The following is a 23,529-nucleotide window of genomic DNA, read 5'->3' as shown; positions in this document are numbered from 1 at the left end:
ACAATGAACATTCCATCACTAGTACACAGTGGTGAATTAAATTATGCACATTTTTGTTTCTTCACTATATTTCTTAAATGTATATTAAGTGAAGATGCTAAATGTCAGAATTTAATTGCCATGAATAATCTTATTTCTCAAACACTAGGTTACCTCTGCTGCAATGGGTGAACTAACACCTTTATAAGTAGCATTATAATCATAACACATGTAATTCATGAAGCCTGTATTTCAGGAAGGAATGTCGAGTCGCAGATAAATCATACACCAAGAAAACATCGACGAAATCACTAACATTATTTTTACACGAAACATAATGACAATTTGCATATAAAATGGCCGTGTTACTAATTCAAAACATTGACAATGAATTCACAGCGAAATAAATATTTAACGACATCTACTTTATGTACTTCACATAATATTATGTTACACGAAAAACATAATACACGTTATTTTTATGTTGTTGTATTTGACATGTAAATTACCCGGCAAAACTTTGACGTGTCAATTTTGACATAACGATTTTTTTTAATACATGACATACTTCAGACAAATGTAAACATTTATAACTACACAATTCATTTGTGTATATTTTATAAAAATAACTAATATATTTTAACATTGCCGTGTTATATGGAGTTTGTCTTTAATATGCTAAGTAACCCTGTTTAACTTCGTAGGGCTTGCGTAAGGTGCCCCAATACTGTTAAAGTCACTAGGGAGTAAGTAACACGATGTGATAATAAGGCGCAATTCGCTGCTAAGCTTACATGTGCCATTTTCAATTCTTTAAACCTGTATTTTAAAATTTCTCTACGACCTTTCTTATATTTGGTTTTAAAAATGTTTTAGCGTAATCAACATAAAAACTTTTTATTACTGTACGCATTTTTTTAAATGAATTTTATATTTTAATGTAATTTATTTTATTTTAATCTTTCATAATCAAATATGATCAATGTTTTTATTGCAAGATTTTTATTAATAACTAAACAGATATTTCTAAGTTTTAATTTTTAAACGAAGAAAAATAATTCTGTCACATTTTTTCTCATCATTCGATCTGTATTTATTCATTAATTTTACGACATAAGACAATAGTAAACAGGCCTTAAATGATTAACATTAAATATATGAACCAGATATCTTACTGTAAAACAATAATAAATACTCGTGTTTATTACAATTTATTATATTAATCAGTTAAAAATATTTCATTATTTTTTGGACAGCATATGCCAATTTTTTCAACAGTCAAACAATTTTTTTTAAAAGAAAATCGTATAATTTTATTTTTGGCTTAATATCATTCGAGATTTGTGTTAAAATTCATTACTTGGCTTTTATTATCGCCTTACATACAGCATTGCATATTTTGTCTAAAATATATTATAATATTGGAAATTAAGTGAATGTATGTATCAAGGTTGTGTATTCAGTTACCTTCATCAATCCATTGTTGTCTTTCTTTTATTAGCTAACGTGAAACTGGACAGTTTTCAGCGAATGTGTTTAGAGCTTTATTTAATTGTAACATTGTGTTGTGTGTTATGCCTTATAGTGTCTGTTTCATATTCAGTGATCGGAACTGGTAAAGCGATTTTTTGAATTTTCATCTTGAAATCATAGCATGGACATGACTATTCTTCCAAAAAATATTTTTAGCAAGTTGAATAATACACAATAATGTAGGAAACATAATAGCTGCTAATTCTTTTTTTAAAAATCGATTTAAAATCTTGAGCTATATCCATATTAATATATCCATACTTATCGATATGATTTTCTTTAAGTCGTTTCAAATATTCTGATCACTGATTATTATTGTCTCATTAATATAATGCCTTTATATTCATGTTGTTTGTGTGATTATTGTTGTAAGGTTGAGATTTATTCCATAACTTCAGCCAGATATAAAATAAATATTCCATTTATGAAATATATTTTTTTAAGTTAATGAATATTCTATGGCCAGAAATTAAAAATTCATACGTGAATAAAGATTTACAAACAAGGTAAACAGAATTCCCTTAAAAAAAACAAGCAGCTATAAAAAATATTTCTTTTAATTTTTTGTGTTAAAATTTTTTTTTATTCCTTCTGAAGGTTTTTAATAACTTACCGAAGTAATCGTCGATGACAAGAAAATGAACATTTTTAACATTCAATGCAAAATAATTCTTACTTCAAATTTTCCGTCAAATTTTTGACATGCGAAATCTGTCAAAGCATTGACAATTCAATTGTTTCTTGTAAAAAATCTCAATCTTGCAAGAATCGTCGTCTTGTGTTTAATGGAATCGTGATTATTATTCAATGTTTTTTTTTCTAATATATAAGCTAACTTTATACTAAGCATTAATTTAATGTACTATGACATAAAGATCATGTAATGTAACTTGTACTTAATGCTAAAACTTCCTCTTCGAACACTTGAGTTGTTGTTGACGTATTGAGAAACTTTTTACACTTATATAGATTATATACCACGAACATATATCGTGACGAATATTATCATGTTGCTAATAATAAAAATTTATTTAAAAATTACAATTATTCTTTTTTTTAATGGCAATACTTTCAGGATGACTTTATTTATTTTCATTCTGTAACACTGAACAGTTTAACTATGTTTTTAATTTGGTTAAAAATATTTGAATCATTATTTTTTCAATTAAAATTCGTCTAATAAATTTGTTTTGTACAATAGATACAGCGGTGCACCACGCCGTTCCCTTCAGAAGGTATCTTATGTTGCACAAAGCTGTGTTGAAGAATATTGAGTTTGATGTATCTGTAAATAACCGTCTTTCTAACAATCACCTAAAAAATTCAATCTAAATGAAAAAGTCATCAAGAATATCCATTTTCTGACTTACGAATTAAATAACCTCTCCTTATTCTGTTTTAAATGTAAATAACATTATATATTCAGGCAAAAATAATTTCAATAAATATTTCCATGGGACGAAATACATATATGTTGGGTATTAATGTTTGTCAATGTCACGTGTCCATTCTGGGCTTTGTCGAAGTGGACAGTAACCGTGCTGGTATCTTATATGGTCAACAGATAATAAACAGTAAGTACTACCATAGTTACCTTGCTATATAGACTATAAAATGTCGATTTTATTATCCAATGCAAATGGTAAGAAAATATATATTTAATTACTTTGCTTGCATACTCTTTTAACTTAGTATGTTTATAGAAATACAGTGTATATGATCTAAAATATACAAAATTATTATTGAATCTTTACAAAAGAATTATTGCAATGACCTAAATAAAATATATTATCAGATACGGTTCATTTCTCTTTCGCCTAACAAGATTCGTCAGTAAACATATTACAAAAAAATAAAATCAATGGTATTTTTTATTTATTTACGTTAAATGTAAAAAATAGAAAAAAATTTAGGTGTACGCAACAATAATTTTCTTCCAGAAATACTTTTTTTATAAAACTATTTGAAATTATTGAAATAAATAACAAATTATCATTATAGTCATCGATGTTTTTTTTATTAAAAGAGTAATAGTATAAAAAAAAGTTATGAAATAATTTACCTTTACTATTTTCACCGTTCACAGATTATATTATAACATGACATTTTGACGTTTCAGTCTCACCACTCAGTCCGCCAATTTTCGCGTGGCCCGTCACCTTCGACGCCGCCGCCGCCCAACGTTAGAGTTCCCGTGGTCAGCATCAAGCGCCCATCCCTCGTCTAATAACCTCTTTATCCAAAGGATTTTATTTGCCAATTAATTAACCAAAATAATTAAACTAAAACTTACCATAATCCTCCTATATTATTGAAGTATTCATATGACGTGCTCATAGGACCCCGTATAATGTGTTATGTACAAAAAAAAAATCAAGTTTAATTTTTCAACTCATTAAAAGGAGTTTAAATTGAAGATTTAAGAACATTTTAAATGAAATACTTTTACATATATACTCATATTATAAAAGCAGTTAATTTCAAATAAATTATGTAATTTTAAAAAGTTACAAAATACAGATTATATAATATTTGAAATCCCGCGTTATTCGGATTTCATAAAAATCATTGTAAATATCACAGTACAGATATACAAATAAAATTCTTTTTGTGATTTCACATTTGTTCTATTTTTTCGTGTTTTATGTAAAAAATTTATTAATACAGGTCATCGATTGAAAATGTATTTTCGCTAATGAGATAAATGCTGATTATTTTTTGGACCCGGGCAATCTCCGCGTTATAGAAGGTGAAATACTGCTTGTACGAAGGGCATGAAATCACTAAATATGCAAATTACCTTGTTACAATAGAGAGGTTGACAGTTAATGTATATTATTGGTGTCTAGTGATAAATATCACTGGCAATTTCTTCGTGTGCTTCTTTTCTTTGCTATAAAAATATTATTACATACAATAAATTTCGTAAGTAATTATTAAAACGGTTTTTAATTTTTTTTACAGTGTATTTAACGTGTCTAATTATTTACTTTTTGCTAATATTTAAAAAAAAATTATTGAATTAAAACACAGTACTTTATAATCTGTGTAACCATGTGAGGTTGTTTATGTCAAGAATTAATAATAAAAAACCGTCCGATTTGCTTTTGTATCTATACGTTTGTAATCAAATATATTATCTATCACGAATACAGACTTTTTTTATTTTTCCCGCCAATTTACATACCTTAATAAGTGTTACTTCCACTAGGCTACCACTGTTCAACTGTACCATAGAGTATAGATTATTTATATACCTTAAAGAACATTTATTACAAGCTTCGAAACTCAAAAATACCGCAATGTTTAAAAATGAACGTTCATATGACCAATGTGTGTTGCCGGTGATGACATGATTCGAGATGTTACGACGGGCTTCATAAAAAGGAGCAAGGGAGAGGGCAATTAGTTTCGCTGCGAGATCGTATCAGGAATGAGGAGATGCGCAGATGAACCAAGATCACCGACGTACCGAAAAATTACTGGTCTGAAGTGGCAGTGGTCGGGGTGGCAGGTAGTCGCTGGATGCGCGGCGATGTCTTACAGTGTGCGTCCATCGGCTGAAAAGAATAAACTATCTCATCGATAATTATATGACAGCAAATAGATCGATAAATAACAAACCTCTTTACTGTATGATTGACTCTTACGTGTCAATTATTAAAAGTAATAACTTAAATCATAACATACAGTACCATGGGGCCGTAGCTTTGACAAATTGATATTTGTGTACATAAGAATAAACAAAAAAAAAACTTATATTAAACAAATTATAATGGCCGATACACACAAAAGGCGTTCAACTGCTGCTCGTATGTAAGTAGTGATATATATATTTCTTGGTTTTAGAAAAATTATATTTTATGTTCATTGATAATGAATTTATGTCTCCACTGCTGTAACACAGGATAACTTTAGAGTAGTATGGATCATTCGGCCATAAACGTTTTATTTTTAGATTAGTGTTACGTCGGTTTTCTTTCAGTATTAGTTGTTCAGTATATATCTTTAGGAATAGAGAACCCTAAGGAAAGGAGACAGGTATCCTAAATGAAAATAAACACTGTTGTATAAAGTAAACCTCGTGAATGATCCATACGGAATGCTATTGATTCACCATTTCCAGCCAATTATAACTTATGAGTCTTCAAGAGAAGAGTGAATAAGTTTCTTCTAGACAATCATGTGCCATTCTAGGCCACGTGATGCATCATCAGGCAAGACAGAGATCAAATGCTTCGGCTATAAAGGATAAAGATAAAGATGCGCCGTTGTTCGAAGACTATTAATTATTCTATTGTAAGAACTACATTACGTCATCTTCATCGAAAGGGGGAATTCCACAAAAATATAATTTTCTACAGGGGCGGCTCTAGCTTGTGTAGCGCCCGTGTGCAATGAAACCCTGGCGCCCCCTAGGCGTGACCCCCCGCGGCTATAACTATTAACTTTGCCGTAGTTACAAGAAAGTTTTTTCATATTCCAACAAGCTATTTTATAAGTAGGTATAGCTTACAGTATGGTATTAGTTATGGCCTTTCTTCTTATGACGGCAGAATAACACTCATCGTTTTAATGCCTGTAGCACATCTCTGTTGCGAAACTGAGCGGCGAACCGCGATAGTTCATGTTTCGTCTTGTGTTTTAAGTTTTATGGACAGCGAAATAAAAACGAAATGTTTTGTATTTATGTTTCGCTGCCCATAGAACAAGTGCGCCGCGGCGCCGCCTGAGACGGCGGCGCCACATTGCATTGCACATCCTGCACTGTAGGTTAAACCACCCCTGATTTATATACATCGTGCGAAATAGAGCGCTCTACAATATTTTGGATTTGTGATTGGTTGTCAATTTCTCTTGATTAAACATTGTTTTCATATATTTAAACCGGTATAAATATTAGCTAGGCTTGATGAAAATACACACTTCTACTTTGGACTTTATGTTGTTTTTACTCTAAGACCTACCAGCCCTAGGGAGAATCCAACGCTCTCTATGTTTAAAGTACGTCGTTGATCTGAAACCTTGGGTTTGGTTGGGCGATAACGTATCGGGTGTTGAAGTCTTTGTTTATGTTTTTGGACCGGACTGTCTCTGTTGGCCAAATGTCATTTGCAGATTCCACGGGTTTGATGTGGAAGGGCGATGAGAAAACCTAGACTGAAACGTCTTTTAAAGTAGCGAAATCCAAGACCTCCCAGGGAAGCTGCAGCTCCGATCGCGAAATACTACTATTTTACCAGATTTGGAGGCCGCCGAGTGTCTAAGGTCAAGGGCCACTGCAATGAGACCTCGGCTCGAACTGGCACTCTTTATACCCGTGTACAGCAATGTATCACTATTTAAATAAAGGACAGTTTTGTGAAGTTAACCAGATGGCGGGTTCTATACGGAATGCTTATATATTAAGAGATGATTTCCTGCGGTTTCAGTATAGTAATAGAACAAGTCTTTTATTGGAAAAGGCTTATATTAATGTATCTATTATGCATTCGACGATCTTGTTAAAGTCGTCTAAAAGATTAGGATACACAGACCGTTTCCTACCGCTTTTGTTGGAAATGTTAGAGAAGCCCATGTCCAGCTGTGGGCGTTCTGTGCCTGAGATTATAATGAAGATGTTTTTGTAGAAAGCAACTGATAGATATTGGATATTTTAGAGAACCGTCGAGGGAGTCCCGCACGCGGGTGCGTGTCGCCGGGCTGCCGGCGCCCAGACCAATGCCTGGAGATAACCAGGCTGCCGGCGTAACGTACCAGAGGGTCTCCGTCCATGGAGTACACACAAGCGGGGTTAGCATTGTACAATGTGATATGTACCACGTAAGAGCATCCTCTAAACCTCTCCCAAAGATGATCACGATGATCGATCTTACGCTACCCATATCCAGTCACTTCCTGTGACCTATGTCGTCGGTCGACCTAAAGCAGGTAGTGGATAGGCCACGGCGCGTCCACCGGCTCTTAATATAATAGCAATAAGAAGTAAAAGTAAAATTATATCCACTAAAAAATAAGCATGCCAACATTGAAAGTCCACAGCTGGAGTCATAAGCCACCTCCATGGATTTCCAATAGGACCGGTATAAAGCTACCTGCAACCACTATCTTCTGTTGACTTGTGACGAAAAATAAATTGCAAAAAAAAAATACTAGAATATGTAGTATTCTTTCCATATGTATGTTACCGAGTATTATAAATACATATAGTTATCAAAACCAAAGATGTGTTTGCATAAAACAGCACTTTATAAATCATTGTATTAGTCCATAGGTGCCGATTACAAGGAATAGGATTTTCTCTAAAGTTATCTATGTGGGATATACCATAATCACCACGCTCTGCTATCCTTAGTAAAAATATTTTTTGTCTCAATTTTTTACAGCCACCCATGGTTTTTGACCACTCTGTAATAAACGTGCACGCTTGTTGAAAAATTTATTTTTATTTGTATTTTTATATCTTGTATTTAACGATTTAATTTTTATTGTACACTAATTTTATTTATTTTTATTATAAAAATGTTTTAGTTTTTATAAATACTTATGTAATATTGATTTCATAATTTCTCCTTTTGTAAGTTTTTTTTTAACTTTGAGAAGGTGCTAGAATAGAAAGTGCTCGTATAAAAATAATTATACTTATCTTTTACAGCCACCTTTTTGGGGACCTTTCGTTCCCCCATCTTAAATCTTGGCAATGACATTTGTTTCAGATAATTTACAGTATTTTTTTTCATTACAGTTCTCTTCTGTCATCATTTACAAGTTCTTTTACTATGTCTTCTTTCATTTATTACACTTTCTCGTATACTTATTTTTTTCCTTATGGTTACGGGTTACATTTATCGGATGTCAATGCATAAAAAAAGAGTTGGTGTAAATATTATCTATATAATAACATGTTGTTCAGGTGCCGCTTGAAGAGTTGGAGCACGCTGCGGCCATGTTGACGGAGGCGTTGAACCTGCGTCGACGGTATATGGAGATCTCGGGGCAGTCGTTCCCGCAAGACTTGGCCCAGATCCTCACCAAATTAGACACGCCTAGTAGCCCCCGCTATCACCTCTCCTATAGCAAAATTCTGAAGGAATGGGATTGTAAGGCTTCATACGCATTTTATAACTATTCTTTAATGTATTGTACACGTTCGAAGCTGCATTGATATGGGCTTGTCATTTCTATGTTTAGTATCGTCTTGCACACAATTTCTGAGGCGAAATGTTTATTTATTTATATAAAAACTTCATGTGCAATGTTTATACCACTGCGATCAAAAAGTTAAGGTGAAATTGTAATTTAGAACTCCTGGGCATTAGGAAGGAAGGTAAATACCATTTACCCAGCGTCTGATTGACAAAAATAGTTTATTAAAATGTTTCAATTTTATAACACGCATCTAGTTTCGTTGGTGCTAAAATCATTCAATTTTTTTTGCAAAAAAACTTCAATAAATCGACAGATATCGTTCCGCTGCCACCGTATTCGTATTTTGACATTACTGAAGAAATGAAAACCGAATCAAATGTCTTGAAGGCTATACCGAAAAAGAATCTTCCGACTGTTTCAATGACTGGAAAAAGTGCGTTTTATAAAACGAGGATTACTTTGAAGGGAATGAAATTTATTTAGAAGAATAAATAAAGAACTACTTACATTTTATAAACAAATTCACTTTAGTTTTTGATTCCAGTATTATAGCGAAATTACTATCGAAAGATTATTATACCAGTAAACCGTTATTTAGCAGATAGTCAGTTTTTACGTATTAGTTTGATTTAAAAGATCCTTGTGAAATACTCATATATTAATGGTAAGGCACAGTATGGAAACACAACGTCTTCCCAAACAATACAGAGCCTTATTCCGTCAGCGATCAAAAGAGAGAGGGAGAGAGAGAGGGAGAGACAGGGCGAGAGAGAGAGAGAGAGTATAGACACCATTGAAATATTGACGTATTCGAATACACTACAAGTTTAAGATATTATCCAGCGGTTGAAATATATTCTAAATTTGAAAATCCTTCCTTTCCCTGTTTGCAGTCGACAGCAGTATGCCGTCGGACGAACCGGTCGACAATTCCGCCTACCAGTTGAACGCAATGCCTTACAAATGGTCCGACACTGCAAGTAATGTATTGATCTTTTACAATCAGTTAATATATATAGTTAATATATAATGTATACTGTACCTTATCCAATGGTTTTAAAATTAATAAATCACGTAACGATAATCTAGTAAGAAAAATCGTTTTTAAAATTATGGTCTACTATCTGATACTGCAGATTTTGTTCCGGCCAGAATACACTAGCATTATATAGCAGTATTCCATTAGAAAAAAAATTTCAAAGTTATTACTTTTTACAGAATGTTTGGAAATAGGCGTAAAAGCTTTTCAATGAAAAATGAGTTATAAATTCATCTACTTAAAGTTTATATTTCCAACCATTCTGTATATCATGTGGAATTGATTTTAAATACGCGAAACACTCTTTTTTTTTAAAAAAGGAATAAAAATAATTGAGTAGTATTTTTTCTCGCGTCGCCCCTCATCTATGATAAACCAATGCGGAGTAATATAACTTTTACATGTAAGTTATAAGATTCATTTTTCAACGATTATACCAACACGTAGGATCATTTATTTTCTTTTTAATTTTGATGAAGAAGTATATTATTTATGTGCCAGTTATAAATGATGTGTCAATTGGAGCATCAGGGAGAGTGCCCGCGCATAGTACGGCCGTGGAAAGTCAGGAAGACGTCGCCGAGGACCGGGCACAAGGTATTCGTCTACCAGAAAGTCTTTTTAAGTCCCTTTTTATGCCAAAAATTACGAACACATCCTTTATCTGTAGATAGTGATTTATATATTTTTTTCAAAGTTTCGTAAGACAAATATATGGTAAGATTTTTTAGCCGGGTATCTTTATAAGATATGGCAAGCTAAAAAAGAAAAGCCGTCTCGGAACCTGTTTGGCAATTGTTCAGCGGGCCATGGAGACAGCGATGCTAGGGATTTCTCCGCGAGATCGGATCAGGAATGAGGAGATCTGTAGGTAAATCAAAGTGACCAATATAGTTCAGCGGAATTGCAAGTTGGAGTGGGCAATGAGCGGGCCACGCAAGGGGCGGAAAAGATAGGCATTCGGACCTCAAGGTTCTTGTTATTTTATGACCCCGTCTTTGGGGCACCCCGTTCAACCCGTGTGATGGTTTAACAGGGTCTTTATACAATAATTTATGACATCAATTTATTTTCCATACAAATCTTTCGTCCTTTTCAATGTTTTTCATTCTCACCTGTAATTTACTTTACAATATGTTTCCTATTTTTTCATATTTTACTTCTATAAATCGCATAACTTCCTTCGCCTTGTCTCCAAAGTTATACAATCTTACGTTTTTATATACATATATATATAAATATATATATATATATATATATATATATATATATATATATATTATTTGTTTAATTTATTTATTCTCAATTTTTATTTATTTTCTTACTGTCTTTATCGCACTTAATTTACATTTTTCATACCACAGCTATTTGATCACTCTTGTTTATTATTTTGATTATATTTTTATTTATTTGTTGCGTTTTATTGTCTTTCCTATTATCTCTTTGATTACCAGTGATGCGATGTTCTACTCTTTTATTCTCTATATTATCTGATACTGGTATTAAGGACTTTAAGGTTTTGGATTGGAGACAAAGTCAAGGTCAAGTTGCGAGAATTTGCTCGATAAGGGCAGCTTGGCGACCTTTTGAGGAGGGGACCTAAGCCCAGCAGTGGGCGTCCGTCGGCTGAATAAATGTTTACTTGTTTGAGGCGAGGATTACGAGCCGTGGGCGTGCCACGTGCCTTCGGACAAGGGCTATGTGTTCAGCTGGGCGGGCGGCGTGGTGCGCGTGTACCGCAGCGACGCGGACCTGGCTGCCTCGCAGCCGCTCAACTACCACTGCGTCTCCTTCTCGCAGTACGTCGAGGACCTGGGCAAGCTGGGCGAGATGATCGCCGACGGCCCACTGTGAGTACATAACTATATACAGAATTATTGGTTACAGGTGCAGTAGATTTAAAGTGGTATATATATATAGCTTATTTGTCAGCAAATAGATTTAAAGTTTTTACAGCTATTTTCAATCATTCTGTATAAAAATGAATCTCAATTTCCAATTGTTATTACTTTTTGATAACGACCGATTTTAAATCAATGTTTTTTTAAGTTTTTTTAATTTGTAAAAGGCTCTTTGAAAAAAAAATATGCGGGATACATTTTAAAATGTAATCATTATTGAAACTGCTTTTGACATTGGAATCACTCTATCAGTACCTATCTTCTAGCAGTACATAGTGTACAAGGTCTAATAGTGAACAATAATTAATTTTAATATATATCCGTATTTTGAAAATACTTTTTCGTACTACATTAACATTACGTTATTTATCATTTCTGAAGACATTGATTTTTGAACAAGTTGTATTATACATATGACAGCAAAAGAGCTATACCGTTCACTTGATTAAAATTTTTACATGTATAATCATCCATCCTGTATACCAGTGATTCCCAAAGTGATCTATATCGACCCCTAGGGGTCTATGACATCTTGCAAGGGGTCTACGTCAGCGAAAAAAAATTGGGGTTCCATGAAATGAAAATGGGGGTCCACGATAGTGGATACATACACTGATAGTACCTATTTACTTACATCATACTATCTTATAATATCAAAATATTTACATTATTTATAAAAGTACCAATGTAAGTACCTAAGTAAGTGTAAGTTGTAGGATGTTGGTATTCGCTTTGTGGTCGCAATACATTTTGAACTTGTAAAAACCTGAGAGTCGCAGTCTCAGAGCTTAGATAAGAAGGACTCTCCACAACACGGAAAAACATGCCAAGGGGTCTACGACACAAAAAAGTTTGGGGAACTCTGCTGTATACAATGTGTTTATGTCCTCAAAATATGTTTGTATCACGTGAGAATATCATCCAGGGGCGGCTCTAGCTTGTGTAGCGCCCGTGTGCAAAGAAATCTTGGCGCCCCCTAAACTTAGACCCCCCCCCCGCGTCTATATAACTGTTAGCTTTGCCGTCGTATTAAGAAAGTATTTTAATATTTTCAGCTATTTTTATAAGTAGGTATAGCTTACAGTATGGTATTAGTTACGGCCTATAAGGCCGCTTCTAAACTTTAAATACGTGAAATAAGGTTTATTTCGAAAAAGATGTTCGAAAAAGAAGCCGCTCATAGGGCGCTCGTGTTTGATAACAGCCGCCACCGCGATGGCTGGCCGCTTCTGTGATGTCATTGTTATACCATGATGGTCCAAGACGATGCTCTTAGCTGTCTCAGGTAGCGCCCCCTGAGACAGCGGCGCTCGTGTACATTGCACACCCAGCACTATAGGTTAAGCCGCCCCTGATATCATCCATAACTTAGAAATAATTAAAAATTTGCAGGAAATCATTCTGCTTCCGGCGCCTGTGTTACCTGTTCTCGAAGTTCAAGATGCACATGCTGCTGAACGAGATCCACGAGCTGGCGTTGCAGAAGGCTGTACCGCACCGTGACTTCTACAACATCAGGTCTGTTGCAGAATAAATGGGGTATAGTGATAGTGGCCACATGGTACATAGATGTGAACATATTACGCATTAATTTTATTTTACTTCACCAAAGCTTTCCTTTGCTTTCGTGTTGTTATTTGACCTGGTTTCTGCTTGTGCGAGAGAAATAATAACAATTGTAAATACGGTACAAAACAATGTGTATTTCAACGCTGCTGTGAAGATTAAAAGAAGACCGGAATACGAGGAATGCCCCGTTCGTGACGCGGAAGCAAAGGCTGAACACACTGGGCGAATGGAATAGGGGGTATGTGGAAGGCAGAACGGCTTCGACGACGAGGAAGTTCCTCCCAGACGCCGAGACGGACTACCGTGTACGGCGCAAAGTGGAGATGGACACGACGTGCCCCATTCTCAGAACACCTGTATAGGTTTAAGCTCAAGGACACAGCCTCTTCTGTACCTGTGACCCAGCGGTGGACTACACCGTGGTGCAAGCAATTACTTGCTGTCCACTGCAGGGAGGGTTTAGTAATGCCTTGTGAAATGGAAATTTAAAAGAGCATTGCTTTGCAGTATCGCTTTCCTCTTGGAGATACAAGAGAGCCCCCACATTTTCTAGCGATTTTGTTACAAGAAAATCAAATAACAAGAAATGTTGCAGGGGTTGGGAGGCGACGCGTGAATGTAGTATAAATGAATGCTGCGAGAATGATAGAAAATATGAATGCAATGAAAGAGAGAGAAATTGTAAAGGATGAGAGAGAGAGGGTGAAAATATGATGGCTTATATCCCTGTCCCAAAAATAGTATGAGGAAAAAGAGTCCCCCAATAACGGGCCCTTTATTAAAAAAGAAATATATTCTATCTTTTAAATTATATAAGCGAATAGCATTAGTTTGTATTTAAACAAGTGAAGTGTGAATTAAAAGTGTACGTGTGTAGGAAGGTGGACACGCATATCCACGCGGCGTCCTGCATGAACCAGAAGCACCTGCTGAGCTTCATGAAGCGCACGCTGCGGCAGCGAGCCAGCGAGGTGGTCGCCAACTCGGGGCACGCGCGCACCCTCAAGGCCGTCTTCGAGGAGATGAGGCTCGACGCACATGACCTAAACGTCGACCTGCTTGACGTGCACGCGGTGATCACACACATAGTCTTCGCAAACTGTTTGCGTTAACACGTTCACTGCGGCTTGAGGTCGATTCAGCCTCATGGTAAACTTTGCACTGGTGCGGCGCGTAAAACTCGTGTTTTCTCTCTAGTGCGGCGGCTGCAAAAATATTGATGAACATGAGGCAGAAAAGGCCTCAACCGCACTACTAGGAAGTTCAGCTTGAGGCTGATTCGACCTCAGCCGCACCAGCTGAAAGTTCTTCAAAATTGGGCCCGCAGTGAACGTGTTAACCCTTAAATGCATAATGATGTAAAACTGCAACATACCACTTAAACGTAAAATGAGAGAGTAAATGCATAGTGTTGTATATATGCAACATAAGGTTTTTTTAAATAGTAAGTTTAAAAAATATTATATACATTTTATTTTATTGCTCTGCATTTTAGTGTACTTATCTACAAGATAATTTTTTTTTAAAGTTTAAATAAAAGTCATGCATTTAAGGGTTAAGATTGCACTGAATCATCACTATGAACAATTGCGTTCAAAGCACGCCGTTGTTCACGACTGCGAGTGAACTGCTTCCTTAGTGGCATATATTAGGGTGACCGGAAAGTAATGTCGTTTCTGTCGACATATTTTACAAAAAAAAAACTCATTGATTTTTACCGCTCCGGTATTGAAAATTTGTATACTAGATGGCAAAAGGTTGTCGATAACGAAGGTGAATATATTGTTGATTAGAAATAAAAACTTGTATAAATGTCGTCGTGTGAATTTAACTTAAGAGAGAGTAACATTACTTTCCGGTCCCCCTAATATAACATTTTTATTGTAGCTTTTGATGGACATAGGTCTTCCTCATGTTCTTCCGCCAGAACTGGTTGAAAGCTGCCTGACTCTCTTTTAAGTTACTTAAACTTGTGGTAAACGTTAAGTAAGTATAACTTTGAGAAGGTCAATCTTCGATACAATTTTATTGGTTCACGTTCAGGAAACTACGAAACATTCCATCCAATATTCCACAACGCCTTAAGATAAAATAAGTGTTACTATATATATACGTATATATGTGTATATATATTTATATACGTGTAATATCCTATGTTAGAAGCCAAGAAAGTGCTCTTTTACCATCTTTTTATGTGCTGATAGCACTACATAACTTGACAGCGACAATAGTTATATTATCTTAATATATATAAATCTCGTGTCACAATGTTTATACTCAATGGACTTCTAAACCACTTAACCGATTATAATAAAATTCGCACACCATGTGCAGTTCGATCTAACTTGAGAGATAGGATAGTTTAAATCTCAAATTATAGTCGCAATTTTAATTTATTGCTAATTATTGTCTGTTATTATTTGACAGTCACAATTATTTGTTAACTCCAAATGATTCTAACAGATGTCGATACCTTTCGACTGGGTTGAGTAAGTAATCAATAGATGGCGCTGCTATGGTAAATCTACGAACGTGTCATATAAGCTACATTTTAACAGCATAATTACCACGTGTTGTTGACGCTATAAAATTAATTAAATTTATTTTGTAGTGAACGAAATACCGTATAATTCAATTATTTCCACTTTTTAAATTTTCACAGCAACGCCTGGCCGGGTCAGCTAGTTGGAAATAAATATTTACTTCAGAAGTTTTTTCATTAAAAATCTAATAATAGCATTAAGGCTTTTTAGTTGAACGACATTTGTGGATCTTGATCTGCTGACATATTTACATTGTTGATATTACAATGTATAGAAACACTGTTAAATTTCATTTTAAAAGAGCAACTTTTTAGTTTTTGGTCGGCTCTTCTGCTTATAAAATATAAAACTTCGAGTAAAGTTATTAAAAATATGGAAACCTGACATGATATAGCAAACATATAGTAAATTATTCTAATAATATAAAACGACAGGACAGGAACACGTTTCACCGCTTCGATAAATTCAACGCGAAGTACAACCCGGTGGGAGAGAGCCGGCTTCGAGAGGTTTTTCTTAAAACAGACAACTACCTCAACGGGTTATATTTTGCGAGCATTTTAAAGGTACTCCAATTTAATATTATACATTGTGTTTGCTTATATAAACTTTAAAGGGATAAATGTATACCTAATTTGTCAACAAAAATATTTGAAGCTTTTAAACGTATTTTAAATCACCCTGCGTAAAGTGTCCGTTTTTAAATATGTAAGAAAAAGGACCAATATTAAGCTACTTCCGCACATGCAGTGGTAGTCATGCAACAAAGTGCACCGCCCGCAAACACAGAGTCATTATTGGCACTAATCGGTGTGAAATAACTCCTGAAGATGCCCCGTGGAGGGGTGAAACACGTGTTGAGTGATTTGGCGGTGACAGTTGTGTGATTCGCATTGTTTGCCGCATGCGCATTTATCAACGGGCTGGCGGCCGGCGCACTTTGTTGCACGACTTCCACTGCATGTGCGGAAGTGGCTAAATATTGGTCCCTTTCTTACTTAGGATGGACTTCCGGAAGGTAACGCCTGATTCCATTAAATTGTTTGTAAATGTAACATTTTTTTTCTATTTGAGTGCGACAGAACAAAATCTTTTGGCAGTAGTCTGTAGTAAACAAATAATTAATTTTAATGTGTATTTATTATTCTAGGTAATTATATTTTGTCAATTTTTGGGAGTGGCCTCTGTGCCTTGAAGCGAATTTCTTTCAGCTCACATATAAATGAATATATAATTTGTAAATAAAGCCATTGATTTTTGATACATTCAGTAGAGCAGTGGTAGGCGACTGAAACTTTAGATAACCCGTGGGTTCGATTCCTGGAATAAAGTTTTATTATATAAGAATATCACTGCACAAAACAATTTTCCAGAGGATGGCCAACAGCATCCTATGCGTATCATAAAACCAATCTGGAGTCACCAACCCTGGTACCAAGCGTGGTGACTATTGTATATCCCTATATAGATATTTTTGTCGGAGGCCTATGCCCAGAACTGGGCATCTGTGGGCTTAATCAAGTTATACATTCACACAGCTACTACACCTATAACCAATCATCCTGTATAATTGATATTATTGTATATAATAAAACAAGATGTTCCAGAATAGTAGCTTAAACCAGAAAATTTGTCTTTTTTTAATTCGGTAGAAGTTAGACGATTTCAAACACATGGTTTAACCAAAAGATGTTTTCAATCATGCCATAGCTGTGTGAATTTTTATCTGTAGTAACATGGAAATAAAAGACAAAAATTTTTTAGTCATAGTCAAGGTATAATCATTTTTTGAATGTTTTTATTATTAAAAATGACTCCATGAGTTTTTAAGTCTCATATATAATATATGAGTACTTAAGGCTTTATTCTCTTGAGAAATCATTAATAATAATTGTGCGTATGGTTTTCTTATTTAGTTTCCGTTAACTCAAACATCGTTTTGAGATCTTGCAAAGTTTTTTTTTGTTTCTTTCTGTCTGCAATGTCCTGTTGGTAGGAGGTGATGGCGGATCTAGCGGACAGTAAATACACGTACACGGAGCCGCGACTGTCCATCTACTGCAAGCGCCCTGATGAGTGGAGCAGGCTGGCCACGTGGGCGCTGCGTCACAGCGTGCACTCGCCGCACGTACGATGGCTCATACAAGTACCTCGCCTCTAGTGAGTCAATCACCTGTAGCTGCCACTTGAACCATACCTTACACGCATATACCGACCTTCCCAAAAATAACTTTTTTTTTGACTTTCTTTGTTGACAGAGAAAGAACTTCGACTGTGCGAATTTTATATGATAAATACCAGCATCTAGTAATGGCGTTCCGTATGGAGCACTCATGCTGTCTTCTTCAAGGCACAGCACTCCCCCCAAAGATCGCCACGAAGACCAGTCCTGCGACTTCCCGCGACTTTAACTACGTCGTGGATCCAGCTAGTGGCGAGGCCCCCACCCCCACCTAGTACACGTCTACCGGCTCATGGTTGCCACTCGAGAACCTTTCAGCCCTAATGACCATCGGTTGCACGAGCGATGTACTCCGCCCACAGCCTCTAACGAGCAATTCTTCGAGTTTCATCGGTGATCTTGGTCCTTCAGCGGATCTCCTGATTTTTGACCTCAGCGGAACTCCGAGTTTCGGTAAATTCTTTCCAGAGTAATTACGTCTACTATGAGAGCGCACCACAGGGAATGCTTAATATTAATTTAATTTAATATCCCGGTCTCAACAGTGACATCTACCGAATCAAGAAGCTCCTGAAGAACTTCCAGGAGTTCCTCAGCAATCTGTTCGACCCGCTATTCCAGGTGTCCATCAATCCCAGTTCCAACACCGAGCTGCATATGTTTCTAACGGTAAAATTCAGATTTTTAGAGGACTTATAAATAACAATTTGCAAACTTGTAGCCAGTGTTGCCAGATGACATTTTAAGGGATGTTTTCTGACCTAACACATACGAAACACTGTTGTACTAAGTAAACCGAATGCCTGTTTTAAAATGAATCCGCGGGAATATTACCTTTGACGATAATGATATTACTATAGCGCGAGAAAATCGACTACTAGTGTCATCTATCGGCGAAATTTAAAGTTATAGCATTACATTTCTCATTTATTTACTTTATTGGAGATAGGCTACTGCCTATCAAGCAAAAGGCAGTAAGAAAGTACAAACTTAGAAGGTTAGAAATATAAAATTAGTTACAGTTGATACCTTATAACTATCTCACTGAGAACATGTAATGATTTATAGTTAAACAATGAAAAAACAAAAATTCCGATAGCTATACCGATTTTTCCTAAGCAAAAATCTTGCTGGAGGCTCGAGTAACAAGACGATAGTTGTAAATTACGACTTGAACAAAGTTGGGTTAAGAGGACATCACCCTGTCTATCCTATTCCTAATTTATTGATTATATTGTCCCCGGAGTTTTCAACTGTTAGGTTATACCAATAGGTACATCCGCTCGAGGGTTGGGAACTTTACGGTAGGTCTTGCCTCCACCGTCTCCGACATCAGTACCACGTGAGTGCTCCGTGCGCGTACGCACTACCTGACTCTCCAAGCAGGTGATAGAGTTATAAGGCACACTCACTTCTCATACGTCAACAAGAATGCACTGACAATTCCTGAAATGTCGAGACGCCGTGTAAGCTAGCTTCAATATTATCCGGATATGGTACCGAAGTTGTTAGCTTACCCACTTCTCGAATGCCATCACGAGATCTAGCTTTATGTTCACCTGGTAAAGAGGACATTCAAAAATGGATTAAGAGGTCCAGATCTCTTAACGTCGATACCACTTTGCAATGTGCCGAGTCAGGTTCCGAGGGAAGATGGCGCCTCCTTTGGCATCCACCGTGTTTTGGAAACACAAGACCACTTCGGGTAGCAGTCGTTCTCTGAGCAACTTTAGTGGACAACGAAACCTCGTCCCTCCTTTACAAATTCCCAATTTTCACGTTTGGTCGTAGTATATGTTGTTTTAAAATTTGAACAGGCTGTTTAAGCTGTATTTGAACTTGTGCAGCACGTGATCGGTTTCGACAGCGTGGACGACGAATCGAAGCCTGAAAACCCGTACCCGGTGGAGAGCATGAAGCGGCCCGAGGAATGGGACGACGAAGAGAACCCCCCCTACGCGTACTACCTGTACTATATGTACGCCAACATGACCGTGCTCAACCAGATACGCAGGTAACACAATTTTGTTCCGCCAGGCAGACGTTGAAGTAGTATAAACAAAGGTTACTTTAATTATCATCATACCAGGTATGGAACGTCCACTGTTGGCAAAAAGCTTCACCCAGATATTTCTGAAAAGAAGGATTTTTTTATGGCCCCCACTATAAGGAGCTTCTCGTACCCCCTATCTTGTGAGACAGGGATTCGTTAACTTTTATTTAATTTTTTCACAGATTTTTTCATTTTCTTTCTCTTCTTTCATATGTCATATTATCTTTCATTCGTTTCTTTCTACAATTCTACTGTCTTTCGCTCTGTATCGCCTTTCATTCATTCCTCATTACTTTTTACATTTTCTTAAATTCTATTATTAGAAAAGAAGGGTTGGAAGATGCATTCAGAGTCTGTTCACCTTAAAGTACTAGCCAGGGCCGGATTTATACATGGACCACATGAACACGGGCAAATGGCCGGCAAATTTTAAAGGACTTCACACCTTCCATAGACTTTGGTTAGGATTTACTACGAATAAAAACAGCATTGATTTTTTTTTATTTCTGTTGAAAGACTAGATGGAAAAAAGGTAATTATAAATATTTACGAAAGGTTTCTCGTGTCGAGACCACGTGGTAGATGCGGCGTGGATAACCCCCTCACTAGGTAGACGATCGCAAGACGATATTAGATGCGTGCAGCGCAAGATCGGTCATCGTAGCGATCTTTGTGTGTGGGTATCCTTCGGCTGAAAAGAAGTAAATCCGGCGCCAGTTTACATCTATTCTCTGCTGTGACCATTCTTCTGCCATTATTGTAGTCGTGTTAACATTTTAAGCGAATTCGTTTTTGTAGGGAGCAGAGCATGAACACGTTTGTACTCCGCCCCCACTGCGGCGAAGCAGGACCCAACGCTCACCTCAGCGTCGGGTTCCTTCTCGCGGAGAACATCTCGCATGGTCTCATGCTTAGGAAGGTGGGTGTTACTGAATAGTCATATGTACCAGTGGTAAATATCTTGCAGTATCAAAACTTTGCAGAACTCCTCTGATGTCCGGCAATTTGTTTCCAGTTCCCTGTGCTCCAGTATCTTTACTACCTGGCCCAGATATTCATAGCAATGTCGCCACTAAGCAACAACTCCTTGTTTCTTCGTTACCACCGCAACCCACTCCCAGAATACTTCGCCCGAGGACTCCGGGTCACGCTTAGCACTGACGATCCACTTCAGTTCCACTACACAAAGGTTACGTTATGGTCATGTTAAGAACTGAATCATTTGTATATCTCCTTCTGAGACGAAAAGAAGGCTCATTGATTTTGTTTGAAACATATCTATAGAATAGAGAAAAAAGTTCTCTTTTTTCAGTTTTACTAGTCTTTGCCCATTAGTGGGACGTCTTCTTTTTAGCCAATAGACGCCCACTGCAAGGCCTAGGCCTACCCCAAAGACCGCCACTATGACTGGTCCTGTGCTAGGTGCATCCAGCAACTTCCTGCCATCTACTAATGGGTCATACCAGACTTAACTTTTTTATTTGTATTGACTTACTCTTTACTGTGGTGCTATCTGATCTCAGATGGTGATGAAGACTTGGTTGGTAAGAAACACAACGTTTTCTTGAAGATTAGAACATTTTGGGCGAAAAGGTGATCATCATTTCAACCGTAGTACCGTCCACTTCTGAACAATAGAAATATGGGCCGTCCACAGAGTTGTTCAGTAGCGCCATTTAGAAACGGTCTGTTATTGACAATATCTTCTGTCAAAACATAGAGGCAGGCATCTTCAATTTTTTTAAAAGGACAATGGAGATAAAAATGTCTGGAATATTTGACATCACTGAAATCATTGCCACAGGAACCGCTGATGGAAGAGTACAGCATCGCTGCACAGGCATGGAAACTCAGCTCCTGTGACATGTGCGAGCTGGCGCGCAACTCCGTGCTCATGTCGGGCTTTCCTCACGAGGTATCACTATTGCCAACCAAGAAGTTTAACGTTAGAGCTAGTGGAAAGTATTTAGCGTTCTTTTTCTTAAGTATTTGTCGTTCTTTTGTGATTGGTGTATTTATAAAAGTGTGTTTCGTGAGAAGTTCCGGAGAAAGTAATGTAACTAGCATAGCCATGTGGTTTGGCCAATTGAAGTGGGCATGCCAGACAGAGTGTAAAATACTGGCATTACAGTGTGGAAAGGTCCACTCATTAGGTGGACGTTGTGACGTGGAGGTGACGTTGTTAAAGGAATTGGAAAATCCTGGATTCAGGCTGCCTCAAGTCTGTTATATTGAAAATCGATGGGGGAGGGGGATATTCTCTAGCATTGTATGTCCAAGAATGAAATGATACTGATCGATGTACTTTAATCTCTTTCGCACTTATAGGTCGTCGACGTTTGCGTGTTTCTTCTTTTTTAAATATGCTTTACTATGAATCTTTAAATTTTGAAGAGTGTGCACTAAAAAGCGTAAACCAGTATTAGTAATTGAGAAGGGGATGGTATCTTTGAATATTTACTCGCAAATATTATTTAACACGTTCTCTGCCAACGCGGTCAGCGCTGACCGTCAGTGACGCTTTCCTATTTATTTATTATTTCCTAGGCCTATTTAAAATCATAAATCTGTTTAAAATTTAATAAATTGTTTTTTAAATGTTGGTTATATATAGTCAGGCCATTATTTATGGAAATAATTAACATCAGGCAGCATTGACCGACACGGCCTGGACAGGAAACTGTGTTTTGTACCCTGCATGGAACGTATTAAACAACCCACACACGTGTATCGATATGCGATGAACAACCTTACGGGTACATTTTTTTTGACCTCCGTTTTTGGGGTCCTCGTTCTCCTTCCCTTGTGTAGGGTAGTGACATTAGAATTTCGGGAGAAATGGGTTTTTCAATTTTTATTCTACATTCTCTTTCGACCTTTATATTATCTTATATTCCTTTTACGCTTCACATGATATCATTCTTCGCTTGCAGATCTTCTTTCTTGCATCTCCTTCCTTAATCTACATTCATAGATCAGTTTCTTTTACGTATATCTTTATAGTCGTTCGTCTAACTAAAAGATAACTGCGGAAGCCCGTCTGTTTGTATCTGGTTAGGAAGTGTCGGTGATGAAAATCTTAATTAGCCAAAGGTGATGATCTGCGCAACGGTTCACAGATGAAGCAGCGATGGCTGGGAGAGCAGTACATGCGGCCAGGGCCCGCGGGGAATGACATCACTCGGACCAACGTGCCCGACGTCAGAGTCTCCTACCGCCACGAAACACTACTCGACGAGTTGCGCAACCTCTTCGGGGTAAGACAAAAACTACTATCTTACAACCTTCAAAATATTGATCTACCCTCGATTTAATATTGTGCAACCGTTTTGAAATAAATCAGATTGTAACCTCTGATGTCAACTGCTGGATATTTAGTTTCCAATGGCTCGTCTGTACACCACGACTCTAGAACCTTAGGTCTCCAGAGACATTCTGTTCTGCTTTATAGCTGGGTTACTTCGAACTCTCCCATTCGTTACTACTATTCTCTGACTACCCTCAAAAATATTGATCTACTTTAGATTTACCGGTGACCGGTTACTACTATAGGAACTCCTGAGTTTTATTCATCAAAGAAT

The 23,529-nt window shown here is 36.6% G+C and overlaps 2 protein-coding genes across 6 annotated transcripts in view; both read left to right on the top strand.

The window, feature by feature from the left end:
* LOC137919969 (AMP deaminase 2-like) overlaps positions 1-4,594 on the top strand; it is a 72,363-nt gene extending 67,769 nt beyond the window's left edge. For 3 of the 5 annotated variants that reach the window (XM_068763199.1, XM_068763202.1, XM_068763201.1), the window contains one exon: positions 3,632-4,593. In XM_068763199.1, the coding sequence (XP_068619300.1) occupies positions 3,632-3,739 (108 nt within the window). In that variant the 3' untranslated portion in view covers positions 3,740-4,593. Of the gene's footprint in view, positions 1-235; positions 2,553-2,713; positions 2,748-3,631 lie in introns of those variants that run through there. The other 2 variants (XM_068763200.1, XM_068763203.1) reach the window with 2 other exon arrangements.
* Positions 4,595-7,232: 2,638 nt separating this feature from the next.
* On the top strand, positions 7,233-23,262 carry LOC137920005 (AMP deaminase 2-like). Its single transcript, XM_068763240.1, has 15 exons — positions 7,233-7,305; positions 8,426-8,612; positions 9,555-9,641; positions 10,202-10,297; positions 11,352-11,550; positions 12,994-13,119; positions 14,048-14,243; positions 16,148-16,279; positions 17,710-17,873; positions 18,441-18,564; positions 19,743-19,909; positions 20,747-20,867; positions 20,964-21,137; positions 21,753-21,863; positions 23,068-23,262. Exons 1-15 carry the CDS (start codon positions 7,234-7,236, stop codon positions 23,260-23,262), a joined length of 2,151 nt encoding a protein of 716 aa, XP_068619341.1. The 5' UTR covers position 7,233.
* Positions 23,263-23,529: the final 267 nt, after the last annotated feature.

The sequence above is a fragment of the Battus philenor genome, unplaced genomic scaffold (genome assembly GCF_028537555.1).
Source record: "Battus philenor isolate CCGP_79_NKW_IND1 unplaced genomic scaffold, ilBatPhil1.0.hap1 SCAF_17, whole genome shotgun sequence".
Classification (NCBI taxonomy): Eukaryota; Metazoa; Arthropoda; class Insecta; order Lepidoptera; family Papilionidae; genus Battus; species Battus philenor.
This window is presented reverse-complemented; position numbering and strand designations above follow the sequence as displayed.